This window comes from Camelus bactrianus, chromosome 31 (assembly GCF_048773025.1).
Source record: "Camelus bactrianus isolate YW-2024 breed Bactrian camel chromosome 31, ASM4877302v1, whole genome shotgun sequence".
Classification (NCBI taxonomy): Eukaryota; Metazoa; Chordata; class Mammalia; order Artiodactyla; family Camelidae; genus Camelus; species Camelus bactrianus.
Window position 1 is genome coordinate 11,213,809 of NC_133569.1, and position 23,179 is coordinate 11,236,987.

Genomic DNA, 23,179 nt, shown 5'->3' on the forward strand with positions numbered 1-23,179 from the left:
GGGGGTACCCGAGATGGGCGTACCTGAGACGGGGGTACCTGAGACGGGGCGTACCTGAGACGGGGGTACCTGAGATGGTGCGTACCTGAGATGGGGCATACCTGAGATGGGGCATACCTGAGACAGGGGTACCTGAGACGAGGCATACCTGAGACGGGGGTACCTGAGACGGGGGTACCTGAGACGAGGCATACCTGAGACGGGGGTACCTGAGACGGGGGTACCTGAGACGAGGCATACCTGAGACGGGGGTACCTGAGACGGGGGTACCTGAGACGAGGCATACCTGAGACAGGGGTACCTGAGACGGGGGTACCTGAGACGGGGGGGTACCTGAGATGGGGGTACCTGAGATGGTGCGTACCTGAGATGGGGCATACCTGAGACAGGGGTACCTGAGACGGGGCGTACCTGAGACGGGGGTACCTGAGACGGGGTGTACCTGAGACAGGGGGTACCTGAGACGGGGTGTACCTGAGACAGGGGGTACCTGAGATGGGGCATACCTGAGACAGGGGTACCTGAGACGAGGCATACCTGAGACGGGGGTACCTGAGACGGGGGTACCTGAGACGGGGGTACCTGAGACGGGGTGTACCTGAGACAGGGGGTACCTGAGACGGGGTGTACCTGAGACAGGGGGTACCTGAGATGGGGTATACCTGAGATGGGGCATACCTGAGACAGGGCGTACCTGAGACGGGGCGTACCTGAGATGGGGTGTACCTGAGACAAGGGGTACCTGAGATAGGGTATACCTGAGACGGGGTACCTGAGACAGGGCATACCTGAAACGGGGCATACCTGAGACGGGGCGTACCTGAGATGGGGCTTACCTGAGATGGGGCATACCTGAGACAGGGGTACCTGAGACGAGGCATACCTGAGACGGGGGTACCTGAGACAGGGGTACCTGAGACGGGGCGTACCTGAGATGGGGCGTACCTGAGATGGGGTGTACCTGAGACGGGGCGTACCTGAGACGGGGGTACCTGAGATGGGGTGTACCTGAGACAGGGGGTACCTGAGACGAGGCATACCTGAGACGGGGGTACCTGAGACAGGGGTACCTGAGACGGGGCGTACCTGAGATGGGGCGTACCTGAGATGGGGTGTACCTGAGACGGGGCGTACCTGAGACGGGGGTACCTGAGATGGGGTGTACCTGAGACAGGGGGTACCTGAGATGGGGTATACCTGAGATGGGGGTACCTGAGACGGGGGTACCTGAGACGGGGCGTACCTGAGACGGGGGGTACCTGAGACGGGGTGTACCTGAGACGGGGGGTACCTGAGACGGGGCGTACCTGAGACGGGGTGTACCTGAGACAGGGGTACCTGAGACGGGGCATACCTGAGATGGGGTGTACCTGAGACAGGGGTACCTGAGACGGGGCGTACCTGAGACGGGGCGTACCTGAGACGGGGTGTACCTGAGATGGGGTGTACCTGAGACGGGGGGGTACCTGAGATGGGGGTACCTGAGACGGGGGTACCTGAGACGGGGCGTACCTGAGACAGGGGGTACCTGAGATGGGGTGTACCTGAGATGGGGCGCTGCACGAGAGCCCAGCCAGCTCGCCGATGCGTGCGGCAGCTGCAGGGTTGCTGGAGCTGATGAGGACCGGGGGGCTGATGTCCATGGAGTGGCGCTGCTGCCCGGCGTGCGTGGACTTGCCCGCCGTGGTCAGCGACGTGAACGAGTGGCGCTTCCGTGTGTTCTTCTTAGCGTCTGGCTGCTTTGGGGCGGTGGCTGAGGGACCCTCTCCGGCCCCCGTGCCCGGCCCGGGGGGCTGGTCCCATTCGATCAGCTGCTTGGCCGCCGAGTTAAACTGCGAACCGACAGAGAAGGAGTGAGAGGGTAGTGGGCGTCCGCTCTCAGAGCGCTGAGCCCAAAGCCGGGCGGTGCCGCGTCCCCGTCTGCACATGCAGGTGCCGCTCCTCCCACGGTGGTGTCCCCCTCCACCCAGGCGGCCCTGCGCCCACACCACAGACACGTGTTAAATCAGGGCAGACTGCTCCAGGGCCGCACCGACAAGGTCAAGAACATTCCCCTCGAGAATCGTCAGAACGGCTCGTGTCAAACTTTGCCAGGAGCCAACGGAGACGTGCTTCCGCCCACTGCCGAGACACAGAGTGAGGGGAAGGGGGCGCTGCCTGCCGGGGGCCTCCGGTCAGAGCACCGCGGGGCCTGCAGGGCCCATCTGGGCGGGTCCAGGGAACAAATCCACGCAGAGTGCCTCACGTTCTTGCGCAGGAACCACCTCTGCCCCCCAGGCCCCACAGAGCCTCACACCCACACTGGGGGCACTCCTGATAGATCCTTGTCGTGTCTGTGCCATTATTTTCTTGTGCTCACATTCTGAATTATGATGGGGTGAGACATGAAATCTAAGTCCTGCTGGCAAGTCAGCCTGGTCTGTCTGAAAAGTCGTTGGAGTGTAAAGTTAGGGCACAGGGGTTTGGCAAAAGCTGTGCACACAAGACGGGGAAGCAACCTCAATGTCCACTGACAGATGACTGGGTAAAAAGCTGTGGTATATCTGTATAATGGAATACTACTCAGCCATTAAAAAATTAAATGATGCCATTTGCAGCCACATGGATGGACCTGGAGACCATCATTCTAAGTGAAGTAAGGCAGAGAAATAAAAAAACCATATAATATCACTTATATGTGGAATCCTTAAAAAAAAGACACAAATGAACTTATTTACAAGAGAAATAGACTCACAGACAGAAAACAAACTCATGGTTACCAGGGAGGAAAGGGGGTGGGAAGGGATAAACTGGGAGTTCGAGATTTCCAGATACTAAGCACTATATATAAAATACATCAGCAGATTTCTACTACACAGCACAGGGAACTATATTCAGTATCCTGTAGTAACCTCTAATGAAAAAGAACATGAAAAGGAATGTATATGTGTACGTATGACTGAAACACGACGCTGCACACCAGAAATGGACACGACACTGTAAACCGACTTCAGTTAAACAAAAAAGCAGCAGCAGCTTGCCTGGGACTGGGAACCAGCAAGAAAGGGGAGAGAGCCGGCTTCTGTTTTCCCTGAGACAAAGCAGGGCGTTTCCACACAGCCTCCCTGACACGCAGCCGCACAGGGACTCACCTGGATGTTCCAACAATGGGACACACTGAGCACAGGCAGCCTCTTGGGAAACACGGAGGAGACAAGCAGTAAGCCCCCCAAGGGGAGCGTGGGGGACGCCAAGGATGGCAGAGCGCTCCCCACGCCAGCACTCGCCTCTGCCACCAGCACTCCCCCCACACATCCCGGTCAGACCAGGCCTCCTCGCCCCGCGGACGCCGACGTCGCCTGGGAGAAGGGCGATCCCCGCGGCGACACTTCAGGACGAGGAAGGGCTCTGGCACAAGGGGCTCAGGAAGCTTGCTGGCGGTGGCCCCGTGGCTGGTGCTTCCAGACGACAGTGAAGTGACGAGCGAGGCCCTGGGGCCCCCCGGGGACGCCACCTGGCCTGCTGGTCTCTACTCGTAAGTGCTGCTTTCAAACACGCGCCTACCCCTCCCACAGATTCCAAGGATCTTCCCATGCGAGAACTTTCGATACTTACGGGCGTGACGCCCCAGGAACATCCAGCAACACCCCAGTGCAGCCAGGGCCGCGGCTCTGCCGTGAGAGACACAGATGTGACTGCCCTCCACGGGTGGCCAGGCGGTGCATCATCACGGCCCGTGGCCGGGAGACCCAGAGTTCACAGATCCTGCCTGCGCCCGGCCACCCCGCCTTCTGAGGGGTCCCAGGAGAATCGAATGCCCAAGGTGGCAATGCCACGTTTTGTTTTCATGGCGGGAGTGGCCCAGGCCTTGGGACAGAGCTCAGGAAACCGCGGCAGACCGTGTGGTGCTGGGGTCCTTCTCCCTGCGCAGGCTGGGGACGAGGGGCCTGGAACAGAGCTGATGGAACAGCTCCTCCATCCCTCACCTCACACGGAGCACCCAGCCAGATGGCAAGCCAGCTCCCGCGATGCCAGGGGACTGGTCTGGGCTGCCCCCTTCCGGGGCAAGCGCACCTGGACCCCAGGGCCCAGACCCTCAAAGGCACGACCTTGCCAGAGCACTGGACTCGGACCATCAGCTCGGCCCTAGTGGGTACTGAATAAGAACCAAGGAAGGAGGTGAGACATCCTCCCCGTGGAGGCCAAAAATACGAGGAGAAAACTGTTTCATTGACTTGCCATTAGGAGAAAATGAACGCTGGGGTCAAACCACAGGCTCCTTAGCAGCGTCTGCCTTGAAATGGTCTGAAACGTTACGGCCGTCACGCTCCCACCAGCCCACCCGGGTACAGTGACCGCCGTGCTCACAGCGCAGGGTTCCACACGCTGAGCTCCGTGCAACACCTGACAAGTCAAGCAGGGCTCCCTGTGTTTCCTGCAGTTTTTCTCAACAGGAAGCTACTCTCCTCGTGCCCTTTTCCGTTCTTAAATGTTCCATGGAAGTAAGTGTACACTGGGCACCTGTTATGTGCAGCCGTCATGCCACGTGCTGGGGCTCTTCGATGCAGAGAAACCGTCCCCGACCCGGAGGAGCTCAGACAGACGTGCGTCAGGCAAGAACTCCCCGTGATCGCCCACGTCCGGCTTCCGGCACTCCATGTGATTTCTGAGGCTGATCCACGTTGCTTCTCGAATTGGCCATTCTCCTCTGTACATTTCCGTGTGACCCAGCCCCAGTGGGGCGGGTGGGCAGGAGCGGAGGGAGAGCCCACACCCCCAGCATGAGATGTGAGCAGAGGCTGCTTGGGGAGGGCGAGCAGGAGGGAGGCTCCAGCCCAAAGGTCAAGGCCGGGGGGCGGCCACAGCGGCACCTCTGGACCAGCGGAGTCTGATCGCCGTGCGCAGGAGACAGCCCGGGGGCTGACCTAGGACTGGGCCGGATCGGTCCCCTACGCTCACTGGATCCACCAGGACCCGAGGTTTCCTGTGTGTTTCTTTCTACCGGGTACTTGCTCACCAAATGCACACAAGCGAGAAACGTCTGTAAACCCAAAGGACGCATTCCAGCGCCACACTTTATGGTCGAGGACCTCACTGCCAGATGTGGGAATGCAACACAAGAAATACACATGCATCTCAGGAGGTTAAGAACACGGAGTTGCCATTAAATTCTATGTAAAAATGTGCTGATGGCACAGGACACACTGCCAGAAATTCCACGTTGATGTGTAATCAGTTAATAAACTGGTGAATGAGAATTCCCCCCCACCCTGGAGCCCAGAGTGTGTGTGTGTGTTGGGGGTGGTGGGTACTGGGGGGGATCAGAACGGGAGAAGGACACACGGGGACTCTGCAAGTGTGCCCAGGACACCACCCTTCCTGCCTGCAGAGAAACGTCCTCTCCGCACACGTGATGCCTGTCACCAGGGGCGACCGCTCCACCCCCACTTCCCAACACTCTTCCTGTGACACGTCTGCTTCACTGCAGGGAGCAGGTTCTGTGGGTTTAGTAACCCAGATGCTTCTCACTGCCACGTCAGACGCACACGTGCGACGCTAGCAGCCCCTTTCAGGACACGAGGCCGGACTCAATTCTTGCTTAATTAAAATGAACCCACTCAGCTTCTTAAAAAGCCTTACTATCAAATTTAGGATGTAAATAGTTATATAATAAAAATGTCAAATAATAAAACCTCAGCCTTTCAAATACTGGTTTTAACTGCAGTTTCTCAGTTGCCTTATAAAAGGCAACCTCTGGTGAAACTGCTGAATTTCAATACTTGAAACTGCTAAATAGTTCATCACTTCTGGATATTACCCTCTGAGGTGTCAGAGCCTGAAAAGTGGTCATTGTTCTAGATGAAAAATCAGAGCGTCCTGGACACTGCATAAGCGCAGCCTGGTGGTAACAGGGAGTCTGCAGCCACCCCAGGAAGGCTCCATCTTCCCACGCGCTCTGGGGCTCCGGCGGCCAGGGTCTGGGCCTGCACGGGATGCTGGACAAAGATCCCATTCGCTTCTCAACAGCTGGCTCTGTGTCCCTAAACAAGATGCTTAACTTGTTCAAAAAATAGAAAAATAATGAACTAAATTATGGTTTCGCTCCGAGAATGTGAATTACGCAGTGATAAAAACGGATGTTTAGCTGAACTCTAGTAAGGCAGAGAAAGGTGGACTCGTGCGTGTTGTCTCCTTAGAGCACGGGGAAAAGAAGGAAGGGTATTTACCACAATGAAACGGGGTGGGACCAAGGGTTATTGGTTTCCTTTCCAGCTCTTCTGGGATGTGATTATATCACACAAATAAAATCATTAAAAATGCTCTGTGTGTCAGATGTCTCTCCGGGGAACCAGGGAAACACTGAATTGTGCAGACACGTAATTATCGTCTGTGAAAACGGCACAAGGCAAGTGCCAAGGAGGTTACGCACGAGGAGAGGACCGTTTGGTTTTGCTTCTGCAAAGGAGGATCAGGCGAGAGAGGCTTCCTGGGCAGGGACAGTGTTCACAGAGGAGGGTGAGCTGCCTGCCCCAGACACGGGAGCGTGGGAACACCCGTGGTGAGCTGTGCGGGGAGCAATTCCAGGACACACCTTCAGGGCGCCCCGGCAGGGGGACGCCTTTGCGGATTCCCCGGGGGGAGTCCCTGTGGATGTCAGACACAATTGGTCATGCCCCTCGGCCTGTGTGGAGGCGCCACAGGACACCTGCACTTTTATGTTCTGTAACACCACCCCGAGCACTGGAAACTGCCCGTTCACACAGCGAGCACTCGATAAGCATTAACCCATCTCAGGTTTTTCCTGACGGAAAACAAAGGAAACTCTTAAATTAGCAAGGCTGCCGTGGAGTCAATGGAGTGTAATAAAGTCCCTTCCCTCATTCCAGGCCCCCTTTGTGCCCAGGTACGGTCAGGCCGCCCCGCGCGGTCTGCGGGAGTGGTGCCTCCCCGAGCCAGGGGACACCCTTACCTCCTGTCTCTGCAGCAAAACCAAAGGCAACAATGACTCACGCCCAGGTGACGATGCTCAGAAACCACGGAAGCCCGCCCGGGGGACAGAGCCCATGGCGCTGGGGAACCGCAGTCACGGCAGAGCCGCTGCACACAGCCAGCCAGAGAGCGAGCTGGGGTGAGTCTGCCCCTGGGTCCCCAACAGTTAACAGACCTCAAAATGACCGAGAAAGCGTGGGAACCAATGGCCTTCCTGACTGTCCCACAATTTCCCCACGTGTATTTCATACGAGTTACTGTGGAACGGAAGGGGGACGTGAGGCCAAGCACATGGCAGTTCTCTCTCCAGCTTCCCTCCCATTTTCCCACATTTCTTGTTTACAAAAATGACTTCAAATCAACTGAACGTTTCACTTTTTCATTCGAAAGAAAACTGAAATACAAATGACAGAATCTGTTCCTGTGCTGTTCAACCAGCTCCCTCTGATTACGAGACTGAAGGCGGTTATCTGACCCTTGCCCTCAGGATCCTGCAGGACAGAGACTCTAAGTGGAGCAGTGAACGCTGCTATCCTGAGCCCCTCCAAGGGTCACCTGGCAACTTCAAACCACGCGCCCAAACCTCCACTCGTAATTCCATGCAGCACAGACGGGCTCTCCCAGGGCCCCGACCCCGCAGCAGCAGAAGCCATCACCCCCCTCAAGGCCACCCGTGCTCCCAGAGGCCCACGCACGTGACTTCGGCTGACAACACAGTTCTACTCCCTGGCCACAGAAGTATCTCTCAAGGTTTGTCTACGGGCTGGTTGTAAACGCTGCGAACAAAACACCCTTCCACCTCACAGATGGGCAGTTCACTGTGTGCAATTTGTTTTTTAATGACTATCCTGACAAGCTGGGCCACCCCACCTCTGCTCTAAGCAGACCAAAGGAATAACCTCACATGGGCGGGAGTCCATCTCCCACAGGGAGCCTGTCTGCACTGCCGATGATCGGTCGGGCATCCCCATCTGACCCGGAGCCTGGCTACCATGACTGCGGTCCAGAGAAACCCTAACCCATGCAGAGCCAAGTACTCGCCCAGCCTCATTTAAAAAAAAAATCTCCGTAAGATCACTCGAGAGACCTGGGCTTTGAGGACGGTGACATCCTGACGTGACACTGAGAGACGGTAACACACGTGCCTCAGCAGGGATGATGGCAGTTCCAGCAAGGAGATGTGGTAGGTGACAACGTCTAAAGCCAGTCATTCTTGCTGCCGCTTCAAAAGGTCCTTGGGTTGCTCATGTATTCATTCAACCAACATGCACTGAGGGCTGAGCATGGGCAGGGGCTGGGCAGGGACCTTGGGGACGGGGTGACCCAGACCCCAGGACACTGGCCCAGGGCTCGTGTTCTACTCGGGCGTGGACGCCGGGAGACGGTCACCACCCCCAGACGACACGCTGCAGCATAAAACATGCTACGAACCAACAGTAACGGCTCCGTGGGGACACACTGTCACCGCTCACCCTGGGGGCCGGCACCCTGCACACCGGGCCCTGGAGGAGCTCCCCCCGGGCGCGGCGCAGAGTCGGGGGGTGTCCCACTATTTCACAAGTGAGGAGACAAGTCACTCCAACAGCCAGTGGTCCAGCCAAGCCTGGAACCCAGCCACCTGGGTTCAGAGTCCAAGTCTTTCCCCAGGATCGCAGCACCTGCTGTGTGAGGTGCAGCAGGAAGGGGAGGGGCCCCGGGGGTGAGGCGGGGAGGACGGGCCTGTCCCAGACGACCCGGCCTGTCCCAGACGACCCGACCCGTCCTGTCAGAGCCGAGACCTAACCCTCTTCCCTGCGGCCGTAACTAAAGAGGAGGCGGCTGTCCCCAGGCCAAGCCCCCCCCCCCACACGTGTGCAATTATTTTCTATTACATCCACAGCAAAACTGCTGAGTAACTCTTTCTGTTGTTGAAAAAACTGGGTAAGTGATGCTTTAAATGAATGACTGGGAATCAAAATATTGTATGACAAGTTTAACAAAAAGACATAATTCATCATAAGCCTACAGGACACAATAATGTTTGCAAACCGTCCAAAATTACGTATTTAGTGCTTACTTCACTCAGAGCGTTCCCTTGCTAAGAATCACGGCATTTTTGTCCAAATGACCACGAACAGTGAGTCAGCTCCGAATTAACAAGGCTGTGAAAGCTCCCATCCTGTTCTTCAGAAGACTGGTGTTTTTGAACGAAGAGAGAAGCAAGCAACTGGTTTCTTTTTAAAACCTCACAATTCCGTCCTTGGCAGATACGCCCTTTCATGCACATCCTGCCACGGTGTCTCTGAGAAGCCCCGGGGTTTCCCCAGGACACGTCTGCCCCTCACCGCTTCCCAGCGTGCTCAGGTCTGGGGGGTCTCGTCCGAACAGAACAGAAGGCACAGCCTCTGTGGCTCTGACCAGAGACTCGCCAGAACGGAGTGTGTCTGTGATCAGGACAAGAGAACCCCAATCTTCACGGCCGGACATGGACTGGGGGACAGAAATCCAGGACACTCACAAGGCCATCTTCTCCCTGCTCACCCCCATGTGACTCTCCTCCTCTGCTCAAACCCTGAACACTTGAGTCCTTTAATCAGAGGTCATCGGTCAGCAGGTTACCGTTTCCCCATGCCCTCCACACAGGTGGGCACAGTCCTGGGGCTGCAGGAGGAGGGGGAGAGGGAGGACACCCCACCCTAGCAGCCCCCTCCCGCCCTTTGTCCCCCACCCAGTTCTCCCCTCGCCCACCACTAACACTCAGCCCCTAGCTCCATGGCTGGACCTCGACCCCTGATGCCTTGCTTCAGGCCCACAGTCGCAGCCCTGGCCCGTCCAGCTTAGTCTCGGCCAGAGGCAAGTTCCTCGGGCATTTCCACTAACAAGCCAGCAGCAGGTGTCAGGGGTCCCATGTCTACAGACAGGCCTGTGACAAGCCAAAGGGCCGCCCCCGGGACTGAGCTCACTTCCTTGTGAGACGTGGCGCTGAGACCCTCCTGTTGGACCATCACTGCCCTCCAGGCCCTGGCCTGAGCTGAGCTCCAAGCCTCGGGGCCCAGGACCCAGCAGAGCCAGGCGCTCTGACGTGCCGTGCCACCTCCACCGTCTCGGAGCTCTGGGTGACCGAGTGGGGCAGCCCTCGAATAAAGCCACAGCTCCTAACACTGGTGGAGACGTGACTGCGTGGCTCCAAGAGGGAGGAAGTGGCTCACAGCTGGATCAAGTTCGTGACACAGTCTGTTTTTAGTGGGGCCGGTCTGGGCCCTGGAACGTTTCCCAGAAAGTCATTACTTGGGAAAGGGACCCACTTTTGATTCCCGGGGGGAGCTGGCCTCGGTCCATGAGAGACCGCCTGGTGAGACAGTGTAGATGCCACTTGGATGGCCAGATTTTGGTAGGTCACTACTGGAACCTGCCTGCCCCTTCCTCCCCTCAAGGCTGAGCCCACGCTGATCCCCAGGGGACCCGCTCCTTCCGGAAACTTCCATCTGACGGCCTGACATCAGAGAGAAGCTCAGAGTCTCCCAGGGACTTCGTTCACTTGGTCTTAACGGGTGGAACTGTGGCTCCAACGAGGAAAACGCTCCGTGAAAGAGAAGAGGCCAGAGGGTGGCAGGACCTCCCCTCGTGGCAGGGGCTGATCTTCCCAGCTGACGTCGGAGGAAAGGACCCTGATGACTGGACGTTAGTCCGAGGGACCCTCGGTGGCTCCGCACTGGGGTGGGGTGGGGGGATGTCTGTGCTCCACCTGTCTGGTGACAACGGCACATGGCCCTTCCCTGTGTGGCCCACAGGGCACGCTGGCCTGGGGACTGACGAAACCTAACAGGCAAAGACAGGCTTTCCTCATGAAGCCTGCGCCACCCATGCTCCTCACAGAGAGCGCCCACAGGCTTGGAAACGCGGCTCATTTCCACGGCCCACAGGGGGAACATGAGCGTCACGGACAGGAAGGACTACCTGAGACGTGAGCATTTTTTTTCTGCTGTTTTCTTTCAAAGGAGGAAAAAATTTTTCAATAAACAGGAACACCTGAAGGTTATGGAGAAAATTCAAGGCTCGTACGTGGTCTGAAGCACGTTTCATGGATACACGGCAGCCCCGCTGGTTTTTATGGAAACGTGGCAAACGCACTGTCTACGGGGAGACTGAACGCCGGCTGCGATGCCTTCGGTCTCCCTTCCTGGGATCGTGTCAGGACAAGGACCTCAGATAAAAGACGGGGACGTAAGTGACACGGTTCTTCCTTTTTCACATGCTTACAGCACATGCTCGGACATCAACAACAACAGTTACTTTCAATTCTCTAAACAGTCCGCGCTGTCTCTCCCTTGAGAACTCACTTCTTCCCAGAAGCCATTGGTGACCTCAGCTAACCCTGCAGGGCTGTTTGGGCTGGGGTTTCATTCCTTGAAAATGCCTTCTATTTGGTTTTCGGCATGAAATTCTTACGACTAAAGGACATGGAAGTTTACAAGACATGATGTGAACGAAGCCCTATGTAAACTGTAACCTCCTACTTCAGTTTTAACTTGTGTTGTTCTCTAAAATAATACAACTGTGTGACTTTATCCAAATTCCCAAGAAGACTGCGCTGCGTCAGGCTGGCCACAACCGTTGTGAGCAAAGCTGGTTAAAGGGGGAGGCGGCTAAGTCCTGCTGGGGGGTGGGGTGGAGGCGGTTCCTCGAGTGTGTTTCCTGGAGGCTCCGGTGCTATAACCACCGCTCAGGTTCTGAGAGGCGGCAGGTGCAGAAGGAATGAGTCAACAAACAGACACGCTCCTCTCTCATCTCCGTCGGGAACGTCACCAGCGTCCTGACCCCAAAGCTGCCAAAGGGAACAGAAGAGCTGCAGGCAGCGCAGGTGCGGACGGGCGCACGCGGGCACATTTACGAGACTCGCAGACGCTCTCAGCGGAGGACGAGCACAGAGGTCCAAGCGTTCCATGTTCCACTGTCCCCGAGTCGGCAGGAACGGGAGGGCAGGATGAGGGAGTCCCATCCAGCCGTCTGGAACGGGGCACCTGCTGCTTTGTGCTGTCTGGCCTTTTTTTTTGTTTAATAGACTAAGCTTTTGTCTTTGTTTTCCTTCCTCACTTAATTGAGGCATCATTGATAGACAACACTGTATTGCTTTAAGATACAACAATGATACAGGACGCGATCCCAGGACTGCTGAACACTCCAACTGCACCGTCAAGGTTGACTGGCCACGCAGAACACCAACGTGATGGAAGCTTCTAGGGTCCACTTACCTCGACGTAGGAGATTGGAAATATCCCTATCCTGTCTGCCAGCATGCCCTCCGCCCAGTTCACGTCCACTCTGCGGATCACAGTCAGGACGTCATCCTGAAGAAAGAAGGAGCATCAGTCCACCTGACCCCAGGGGCTTCCCCAGCGTCCCTCGTCACAGAGGGACTCGGGCCGCGGGAGGACACGGAGCTCCCGGACGTGAAGGCGGGGTGCTGGCGAAGTGCCTGGTCACCATCAGTCAGCCTGGCGTCCTCTCAGGCCAGGCAGCTGGACGACCACGAACCCCTCCACGCGAGGGGCCGCCTGCTTCGTTCGTTCAGACCCTCAAATCCCCCCTGGCCCCCGGAACTTCTATTTTGGGTGGATTCTCTGATCCTCTCCCTTCTCCCTGATAATACACCAAACACTCATTTCAGTGCATAGCCTACTGCTTTTCTTTACTGAAAAACACAACATTCTGCTTAAAATTCCAAAGCATTTTATCAATTCAGTGGATAGAGTCTGGTGTGTTTTTCAGCAGAGAAATTTACATATAAAATAAAGAAGTAATGATGTTTCATTTTGTAATTCATAATTCGGGGAATTAAAATCCCTGAGTGGCACACACGTGCCCTGAAACGTAGCTGAGAATTACACGGAGGCTCTAAATCCGAAAATGATACCACACAGAGCACCAGTCAAAATTACCTTCCACAGAGATCAGTCCCTGCACAGAATCACGGTCTTCGTGACTCTGAGAAGACGGCTCCCTGGTGTTTTAAGAAGCACAGGGACAGAGTTCACATAAAACCACTGAATCTCTTTGCAAAAGGAAACGAGAGTGCTGGCCCACGTATTCGGGTCCCGAGAAGAGCCGGCCAACAACCCATCTAACTTTACCTTTGCAAACGGAAGGCAATCTTTGTCCGCTTCCTTGTCTTTTACTTCGAAGTCATAAAGTGCTTTGCACTGAGGCGGGGGCTGAGGTAACGGTTTGATAATCTGCACAAAATTGGTGGGGAAAAAGCCGTGGACCCCATTGACTTCCCCGTGGTACCAATTTTCATCCACTTGTCTCCGCAAGATGATGATGTCGCCTTTACTGAACTTCAGGTCCCCAGGCTCCTTCCCTTCGTAGTTGTACAACGCTTTGGCACACGGTAGCTGAGGTGTCCCCTTGAGGAAAGAAAAGAGTCTTCATGAAAGAATGGCCCAAAATGTCTCAAAGTTCAACTCTATTATTTCATCTATATTATCATCACTGTTACCACAAATCCATGCTTTGCCCTAGGAAGAAAGTATCACATAAACAACTATCTGTGAAATGACTGGATAAAGAAGCTGTGGTATATCTTTACAATGGATTACTACTCAGCCATGAAAAGGGATGAAATAATGCCATCTGCAGCGACATGGATGCACCTGGAGATTGTCATTCTAAGGGAAGTAAGCCAGAAAGAGAAAGAAAAATACCATATGATATACTTACACGTGGAATCTTAAAAAGGCACAAATGAACTTATTTACAAAACAGAAACAGACTCACAGACTTATGGCTCCTTGGGGGAAAGAGGGTGGGAAGGGATAAACTGAGAGTTTGAGATTCACATATAGAATAGATAAACATATAGATCTACATATAGACTATATTAACAACAAGTTTATACTGCACAGCACAGGGAACTATGCTTAATAACTTGTAGTACCCTAGAATGAAAAAGAATGTGAAAAGGGACATACGTATGTGCATGTATGACTGAAACATGATGCTGGACACCAGAAACTGACACATTGTAAACTGACTACATTTCAAATAAACAAACAAACAGACAGACTGTGCGTGCGTTGCCAGAAAGAGCAAACAAAACCAACATCACGTGAGAGTAAGGCAGCAGAGCACCCACGCCCGCTGAGACAGTGTCCTGTCCGCAGCCTAACTCCATGGGGCTCTCAGCACACGGAAACGCCAAGCCAGCCTCCCAGGCGTAAAATTCAAAAACTAAAAAACTTAATTTCTGATATTAGTGACTCTACTCAACAGGATAAGTGACAAGCAGCAAGAAGAGAAACTTACAGAGAAGCGCAGTTCATTAGCTCACTAACTGCTCTTAAGTCTGGTTGACCGGAATCAGAGCTACACTTTTGGGTAAAACGTTTCCCACTGCTTCTGACTGGGGGTGGGGTGGGGGCAGAAGACCTCGGCCCCTCGGGACCTCGAGTGTGCACGGGGCTACCCTGTGCCAGTGCGTGCGGGACGGTCCCCGGTCCCCACTGCCGCCGCTTGGAGCGTCTACCCCGTAACCACCGGCATGCAGACCTCACAGCCTGAACGCCATGGCCCGACGCTGCCCCTCCCTGCTCCGGGAGCACCAAGGCTGACGTGCCAACAGACGAGGTCTTCAGTGTCACTGATCACATTATGGTTTTAAATGGCAGCTTTAAAATGTGTGTGTGGCCCCAGGCAAACTAATCACCAAACAGACCAAACGGGAAACTTCCCGATGGCCTGCGGGTGCCCGTCCTGGCGCACCAGCTGTCACTTTAAGGCGACCTCTGGCCTCTCTGGGTCACGGCTGCCTACTATGTCCAGAGGATAAACGGCAAACCAAACACACCCAGACTTTTGCTGAACAACATTCCCGGGCTCCAGCTTTTCACAGACTGACTCATTTATCCACCGCCCGGGGAACACTGGCCGAGCTCTGCCTTTTCACTCGACGGAGCACCAGTGCTGCGTCCTGCGGAGGACGGGGCACAGACATTCTCCTGGAGGGACGGGTGTCAGACGGCACGACACCACAATGCAGGGACCGCAGGGCCGCAGGGCAGGAGCCGTGCAGGGCAGCAGAGGGCCGGGGCCTAGGGGCGAGGGGGTGGGAAAACGAAACACCTCCAGGGGGAGCACCACACGGCCAGGTCTTCAAGGAGACAGGGCTTTGCAGGCAGAGCTGGAGCAGAGGAAAGAGAAAGGCGGGCGCTCCTGGGGATGCAGGGCAGAGGGACCGGCTTTGCAGAGCGTGCGATGCTGCGGAGGAAGCCGGGCGGGCGGGGGCCATGTGCGGGGGGCCTGAAAGGCAGGCTGAAGGGTCTCCATGCTGTGTCCTTTGGCTGATGATGAGCTCCCCGGGTCAGCAGCTCAGGGCGGCCCAGGAGCCACGCAGGCAGGCGCACTGGGTCGGAGGGTGGAAGCGCACCGTGTGAAGCACAGGCCTGAACGGGCTGAACTTAGGTTTCGTCTTTGTGACGGAGTAGAGCAAGGGGACAACTCCCGCGGCCCCGCCCCCCCCACACGCAGACCAGTTCTGCACCCTGTTGGCCACAGAATGTAGTAATGCAGGTTTTAAAAATTAGTTTAGTTTCTAGACAGAGATTGACAGCCTGGCTATCTTGTCAGCCAAATGTTTTTTGCTCAGTATTTCTGTTTGGCTTAAGAGGAAGAGCCAGTTCCTGGCTCTCAAATGACAGCGGCTCGTCCAGTGTGTGGTTACTGGGAGCTGCTCCAGGGGAAGTCAGGACCAGAGCCTTCCAGAAGTCCTGCAGCCTTCAAGAGCCCTCTGCCCTCTGGACCCTGCCTGAAGACCCTGCCTCTTGTGACAGGACCCCTGCTACCCTTGACCTAGCCTCAGAAACAACTCCCTCTGGTTTCCCCAGAAGGGGGCGCCCAGCAGGACGCTGGTGCAGCACAGTCCTGGGAGCTGGGGTCACCGTCTAGGCCAGGCCCAGCCTTGGGAAGGATGCCTGTGGCTGTCCACCTGCACAGAAGCGCCTCACCGCAGTGCCCACTGTACTGTGTATTTCCTGAAATCTGCTGATCACAGGTTAACAGTATTTCACAAGGCTTTTCTGAGGAAACAAGTCAGTAAACAAGCAATAAACATTACTATGAGAGACAGACGGAGCACATGCAGGAGAGACAGAGAGATGACGGAGAGATGGAGAGATGGAGAGATGGAGGGGTGGAGGGGTGGTGGGGGGGTGGTGGGGGGATGGAGAGATGGAGGCAGAGCCGGAGGACGGACAAGCACGGCCGTGAAGCAACATTTGGAACACAGCCAATGGGACCTCGATCACGCAGCCCTGGAGCCGGGGCCCCAGCCCGGCCGCTCACCTGCTGTGTGATCCTGAGCAGGTGAACCTCTCTGAGCCTGATTTCATCCCGTGGGGCGCAGTGAGGACTGAGTGAAGGGATGTGTGTAAACCACCGAAAAACGGCCGGCAGGGAGGCAGGGCTGCGCGTTTGCACGACCATCGCTGATGTCGCCACCCGGCAGAAAGCCTGTTCCCCGAGAAAACAGGGCTCCTGCAAACGTCTGTCTCTGCAGCCGGACACTCCTCCTGCTCACAGGGTGGTTGCGCTTCTAACGCACGCTCCCTGTGCGAGGTTTGAGGGCCGCTCCCCCAAGGAAGGGATCGGGGCTCCTAGGTGGCCTTCCTGAAGCACACACTTGCTTTCTAGCGGAACCCACTCGTCTTCTGGTTGAACAGAAGAAATTACAGACCCACTGACACGCACCGATTGACGGGGCGGCATTTCCTGCGCGGCTGTAGTTCATCTGGACAGAGCTGATGTAAGGCCCTGGGCACCCACATGAATTAACTGGAAATCCTATTACAAACTCGGTGACAAATAACTCTGTTTGCCAGTGTGGTGCTCTTCTCCACCTCAGTTAGCTCTGTTTGGCCCCCTCTGTCCAAATCCAGGCCAAACGTATGCCCCAGGACATAGACTCGGCACTCAGAACCGCCCTGGGCCGCTCCGAGAAGAGACGTGTGAGGCTGCTTTGTGACACGCTGGGCTGGGGTTTGCTACCTCACGGGTCACTTCCACACACAGGCGGCCTCACGGACTGACTCACATTTCCACCACAGCAAATCCACTAAGTGCTGCTAAAATCATCCCGCACTCTCAACACAGTGAGGGCAAGGACAAAACTTCAGGTGACGGTGACGTGTCTCGCAGCCAGCTGCGACACCTCCCCGCGACTACCACCGAAGCTTCCCCAGTCCCCCCCGACACGCCAATGAGGTTGCTTCCGGGAGCAGAGCCACAGAGCAGGAGCCCCAGGGCGGCCACCCCACCCCCAGCGACAGCCGTGCACGTGGCGCGTCCCTCTGCCTCATGCTTTTTCAATTAAATCCTAAGAGGCGAAAAGGCCAGTTGGTTTCAAACGTTTCCCAAGAAGGCTTCTCGTATTAAATGAAACGAATTCCGCTCTGATTTCAAACCAAGCAAAGTTCACTGATTTTTAAAAGACTTACTTCCCACAGACTGTGGATGGTTAAAGATAAATGGTTACACAACAGACCAGGTTTTCCTCCTGCAACACCTGAGGGATGAAGCCCAAACAAGCCTACAACTGACCTCACGGGCAAGTGCGTCCGGAGCCCAGGCCCTCCCGGGTCACCTCCCGGGAAAGGCCTGGGAGTCGGGCACCCTGCCCTCCGTGCCCCGGACCGGCTTTCCAAACGGCTGCCTTTCCCCTGTCTCCGCCATCCGGCCGCGGCCCTGGCATCCACAGGGCTTACGTTTCACTTGGCTCCACATGAAAGGGAGGCTTCAAAGGACAGCGGGCCAGGGGGACGGTGATGCGGCGGCTGTCACCCGAGCCGCCCTGACCACAGAGCTCGGCACTCCAGGCACGTGGGGTTTTATCCCAAATCTTAATCGAAAATACATTTCCCTAAGCAGTGACTCTTCTGCTTGTACAGAAAAGGGTAACCATGAGTGGGCCAGTTTTACTTTGCAAATAATGTCTGCTTCCACGTTACACACACGGGTGTTTACAGGACATTAAAATCCTCATGAGGCCAGCACACCAACACTTCTGATCTGATGTTTTACACCCCGTTTCTGTGCCATCAAGCGCATTCCAATGTATCTGACAAAGCGCTGCTGGATGATGTAGCTGAGATCCCAGCACATAAATAAAACATTCACCGCCAATTTATTTTACAGACTGTAAATGCCAATGCCCAGATACACATGCAAGACAGCCTCTCTGAATTCAAACTCCTTCATGCACTTCTTACTGCTTCATAAAGTAAAAAAGATTCAATGACCTACTAAAAAGAATGTTCAGAAAATACTCCTGCCCCAGGACCGGCAATAAAATGTGTACAATTTAATAATTTAGTTGTGTCTCAGCTGGCATGAACTCTGGCAGATTGCAAGCTGAGTGTCAAACCCTTCCAGGAAGAAGGGGGCACAGAGAGGGAACCGAGGCGAGGGGCAAGGCACACAGACAAACAGGCAGCAGGATGGCCCCGGAAGGGGCTTTACAACGCTCCCTGCGCAGCAAGACACCGGGCGGCTTTCCCGACAAAGTGAAACGTCTACCAGGATATAATCACAGCATTTCATAAAACATGGATCCTTTAATAGTTAGGGGGTCTTAAGTCCTGATCTCAGAGTCTGGGGGTGGGGTCACCTCTCCTGCTGTTTCCCACCTGGGTTCACCCAGCTGCTAAGGCCCCAAGGCAGCCCCACCACGATGCCTCTGTGCCCCCCCATGCTTCCACAGCCAATGCATCTGCAAGCCTGCGGGCTCCACCTTCAAAACACATCCCATGTCAGTCCACCTGGTACCACATGCACTGTCACCAGCCAAGGCCACCCTCTCTAATGGCCACTCTCCAGACTGGAGTCTCCCGTCCACGCTGTCCTGCCTGTTAACCTCCAAGTGGTTCTCCCTGTGCTGAAAATAAACTGCCAACCCTTCTCACACCCCCGAGGCTTTCCAACACTAGCCCTGCTCCCCTTCCGCCTCCCCCGCACCTTCCTCCTCCACCTGCACCACTGCCCCAGGCTCTCCTGCCCCAGGACAGTTCTGGAAATGGAACATCGCCCAGGTCTCTGCCAGGCACAGCAGGGGGTCTCCCTGACCTCCCCCCACAGCCTCCAAACCAGCCCCCTACTGCCCCCCCCACTCTTCCACCTGCCCCCACCCCTGGCATTCATCACACCAGACGTTGCCCTCCTCAGTCACTTGTTGGCTTGAAAGCTCTGAAACACCGCAAGTTGCCCTGATCAAGCCCATGTCCGTGCCCAACAAGCCACAGGCACTCAGTGTGCGTTGTTGTGTTTTATAAGTGAAATGATTGTGTCCTCCCCAAAATTCACACACTAAAGCCCCAACCTGCACCGCGATGGTCCCGGGGAGGGGCCTTTGGGAGGTGATGGGAGTGGGATGAGGTCACGAGGGCGGGGTCCTCGTGATGGACTTAGTGCCCTGATTAGAGGAGCCACCAGTGAGCCCGTCTGCTCCTCCCTTGCCCCATGCCTGTGCATTGGGAAGTCGTGGGAGCACGTGCTCGAGGTCGGTGTCTGCAGCCCGGGAAGACTGTGCCCACCAAGGACGGAACCTGCCAGAACCTCGGTCTTACTTCCCAGCCTCCAGATTTGCTTAGAGTAGCCCGAACGCACAAACACACTGGTCAAGCGAATGAACAGAAGGTGACCTGGACGGGCGGCTCTGAGACACCCCAAGGCCCTGCAACTGTCTGTCCTTCAGGGTGGCCCCGTCCGCACCAATAACTTGAGTGAAGGTACTCAGGGCACGAATGTGCCGGGACACAAGCCCACAAACGTGCTGGACGACAGAAACATGACTGGGAGGTTTTCACCGATGATCAGCATGGACCAAACAAAGCCCGTCCTCACTAGGGTGGACGCAAACCCGGGTACTTCATGGTTTAAAGCCTCTTGCACGGGTACAGGAAACCACAGTGCACCTGCCGTGACAGCAGACTGAGCAAAACACATGCAAGGCCCTGCTGTCAACAAGCTCGGGAGCCGCCGCCAGTGACGTGGATACCACGGGCGCGTGGGTCTGCAGGACGAAGCGCTGCGACAGACGCTCCATGACTGCCGTCACTGACACGCGGAGAGCCAGTCCGCCCGTGCGTCCAGCTTACGAGGGACACTGGTGACACGGTCTCTGAGTGCAGAAGGTGAGTGCCCTGGAAATCGTGCAGGAAGGACTGCAAAGATTCGGGAAGAAACCACCAGGAAGGAGGCTGAGCGCAGGAGCAGCGTCGAGCATTTTCGGCGCGGGTGCACGAGCCACACGCAGCACAGCCCGCAAGGCCGAGTCATGGCCACTCCCCCCACCCTGGGCATGCTGACCACGCTCACCCTGGTGAGGGGCATCTGATCCCAAAGCTCGCATGGGCGCTCAGGCCTTGGCTCCCGCACGTGGGGGCCTCAGGAGTTACATTTTAGCAACAGTGAACCTGACCCCTGTTTTGAGGTGTAGAATCCTGGGGTGCTGGGGCTGGAAGGCACCTGAAGGGTGATTCAGCCCAACTCCGCGTATCGGGACGAAAGGTGAGCCCAGCCTCAAAATCATGCAGCGCTTAGCGGCACCGCCAGGACCCGAAGACCTGAGAAGACGTTACTTTTGGGGGCAGAAGGGCTCTGGCAAACGAGACGGAGTGGAGAGCCTCACCCTGGGCTGGCTAAGTGGGCCGACTTTGGTCACAGGGTGACCGGACGGAGGCAGAGGCAGAACGGGGCCAGTGCGGATGCCGATGCAGAGGCTGCACCGTCAGGCCCCGAGCAGGCGGTGGACGACCCTGGCCAAGGGCCTGTGGCCTCCAGACGCGGGAAGGGGCAGGAGGCCCTCCCAGAGCATCCAAGGGCACTGGGCTCGGGGTCGGCACAGGGGACTCCCGGGGTCTCTGACCTCCAGGACTGTAAGATAACGCGTGTGTTGCTTTAAGTCACTACGGGTGTGGTCGTCCTTTAAGGAGCAGGACAAAACTGTCACCATGTGAAATCAACAGCCAACACACTAATCTGGGGTCCAAGGCCCCAGGGACAGATCCCCCCTCCCCCACATCTGTCTCTGCGGAACTCCGGGGCGACGGGGGTGGAGTAGGGTGCAGCCGGGCGCCCCGAGACCAGCCGCTGAGGGCCTGGTGCATGGACGGCCCCGCACTGACACTGAGCAAGGCCGTCCTCCGTTTACTTTAGCTCATTCTTCAAACCACATTTGCCTCCACGTGAAATAAAATTCACCTTGAAAACGTGGTAGAGCGTTCTCCTTGAAAGAAACAGGTGGACTTTCCAAAAGGCATCGTGTCTGAATCCTGTATATTTTTTTCCTAAAACATATTCTGCCCACTACACCATCCCAGAAGCCTCGGTGTCCCTGGGAGGTGACAGTGGGAACGCACACTCCTTCGATTTCCAGTCTGCAAGGGCGTCTTAGAGGGGATGTGGCCGTGTCAGGCCTTAGATGGATGCAGAAAGGCCGTCCACACGTGGACACAGCCTCTGAATGGCCAGCCAAGGAGCCATGGACACCCTGCACAACCGGGGAAGGTTACCAGCAGGGAGGGGACATGAACCCCCTGGGACGCCCGTCACCACCGCCGGGAGGGAGGGCAGGGCGCTCAGTGTGTCAATGACAATGTGGGTCCAGCCCACCCTGCCCTCCCCACCCTGATGGTTGTGTTTCTATTTAGTTGGTTCAGACTTCGGTTGTGGCCCACCTAAGTGAGTGAGATTCAGTAACACCCCCCCAGACACACGGTGAGATGCTAAAACAACACTAACTCCCACCAGATCCGTGTGTACATGAAGCGAACGCCGACCCGTTCAGGCTATGTCTTTGTCCATTTTAGCATGACCACGCCCCCACCCCTCCAAAAGCAACTTCAACCCAACACCTGCAGGCACTTCTAGTCCCCAACTTTTAAAATCTAATCTAAACAAACAAGCACTTTAAACAAACCCTCCAGCATCCCGGGCTCCCACCGGCGGGAGGAAGTCTCAGCTGGCCGTGACCCCGGCTGGGCTCTCGTCTCACGCTTGCTCCAGGGAACGGACGACGCTGTAATCTTTTCCGGGTGACGTCAGTCAGATCTGAAAGGAGCCCAGCCCAGGTGCTCAGGGAACGCGCACCCTGTCTGGGCCGAGCCGGGGAGTCTCTCTCCACACTTGTCGGGGACCACAGTCCTGTAACTGCTACGCCAGGAAGGGGGTTTGGACACCATCCACCCCACTCCTCTTGCTTTATGGAAGGAACAGAAGTGCAGTATCTTTTCTCTCCCATTGCAGCTAAGCCCTAAACCCCTGCTACCTGGAGCCCTCGCGGGTGGGCCAGGCGCCCCGCGCTGCCCCAGGTAAGGGCCGGAACAGGGCCGGGGCTGAAAGTCACAGCCTTTCTGTGAAATTCATCCCCTTCCTTTCCTCCCAGGGTTCGCTGGTACCCCATCTCCTTCCCTCCTCTCCCCATCTCTGTCCCATGTCCAGAATTTTGTTTTTAGCAATCGCTTTGGAAAAACCTTTTAATAGAGGACTCTAGAAGATTCATTAATAAGATCTTTTAGGTACCAAAGAAATTAAAATAAGGGTGAGATCTGAGGCACCCTGATACGTGAGTGTTAACGTCCCCCCACCCCAACCCTCTCCCAACTACACATGGAAATTTCATGGAAATTTAACTATATATATGTTGTCCAGTTTTTATTTTTTGTTTTTTTTTTTTTGTGCTAGGACCACCTCACATGAGACCTACCCCCTTAACAGATCTGTAAGTGCACCCTCAGGCCCGGTAACCAGAGGCACCGTCCGCTGGGCGGAAACCGAGGACACAGCCATCCTGCATCATTGACGCTCTCTGTCCTAGGACCTGCGTCTTTGCTCACCCTGCCCTTTGAACCTCGGTCCTCTTACTCCCATCCTTCCAAGACCGTGGTGCCGGAGAACAGGGGACAGGGACCAGCAGGAGGTCCCAGGACCCGGGGGACCTCAGGGTCACCCAGCTGGTCCCTCCTACAAGTGGCCTCAAGGCTCGAGGGAGTCCATCTCCCCCTTTATTTCACCAACGGACAGCCACCCTTCCCGACCACATTTTTCAAACTAAGAATGAAGTTGCGTGGTCTGACCAAAACAGTCCTCGCCTCTGCTCCCACTGCTCCCCAAATCCCCTGACTGGGCCTCGCTTCTCTTTACGGTTCTCACACCCCACAGCGTGTCCGCCGGCACAGCGACA

The 23,179-nt window shown here is 56.0% G+C and overlaps 1 protein-coding gene across 2 annotated transcripts in view; it reads right to left on the reverse strand.

The window, feature by feature from the left end:
• The window catches only part of SH3RF1 (SH3 domain containing ring finger 1), a 108,332-nt gene that overhangs the window by 28,944 nt on the left and 56,209 nt on the right, over positions 1 to 23,179 (reverse strand). For both annotated transcript variants that reach the window (XM_074355639.1, XM_074355640.1), the window contains exons 3-5: positions 13,080 to 13,355; positions 12,201 to 12,296; positions 1,545 to 1,832 (exon numbers count right to left, since the gene is read on the reverse strand). In XM_074355639.1, coding sequence (XP_074211740.1) covers positions 1,545 to 1,832; positions 12,201 to 12,296; positions 13,080 to 13,355 — 660 coding nt within the window. The remainder of the gene's footprint in view (positions 1 to 1,544; positions 1,833 to 12,200; positions 12,297 to 13,079; positions 13,356 to 23,179) is intronic.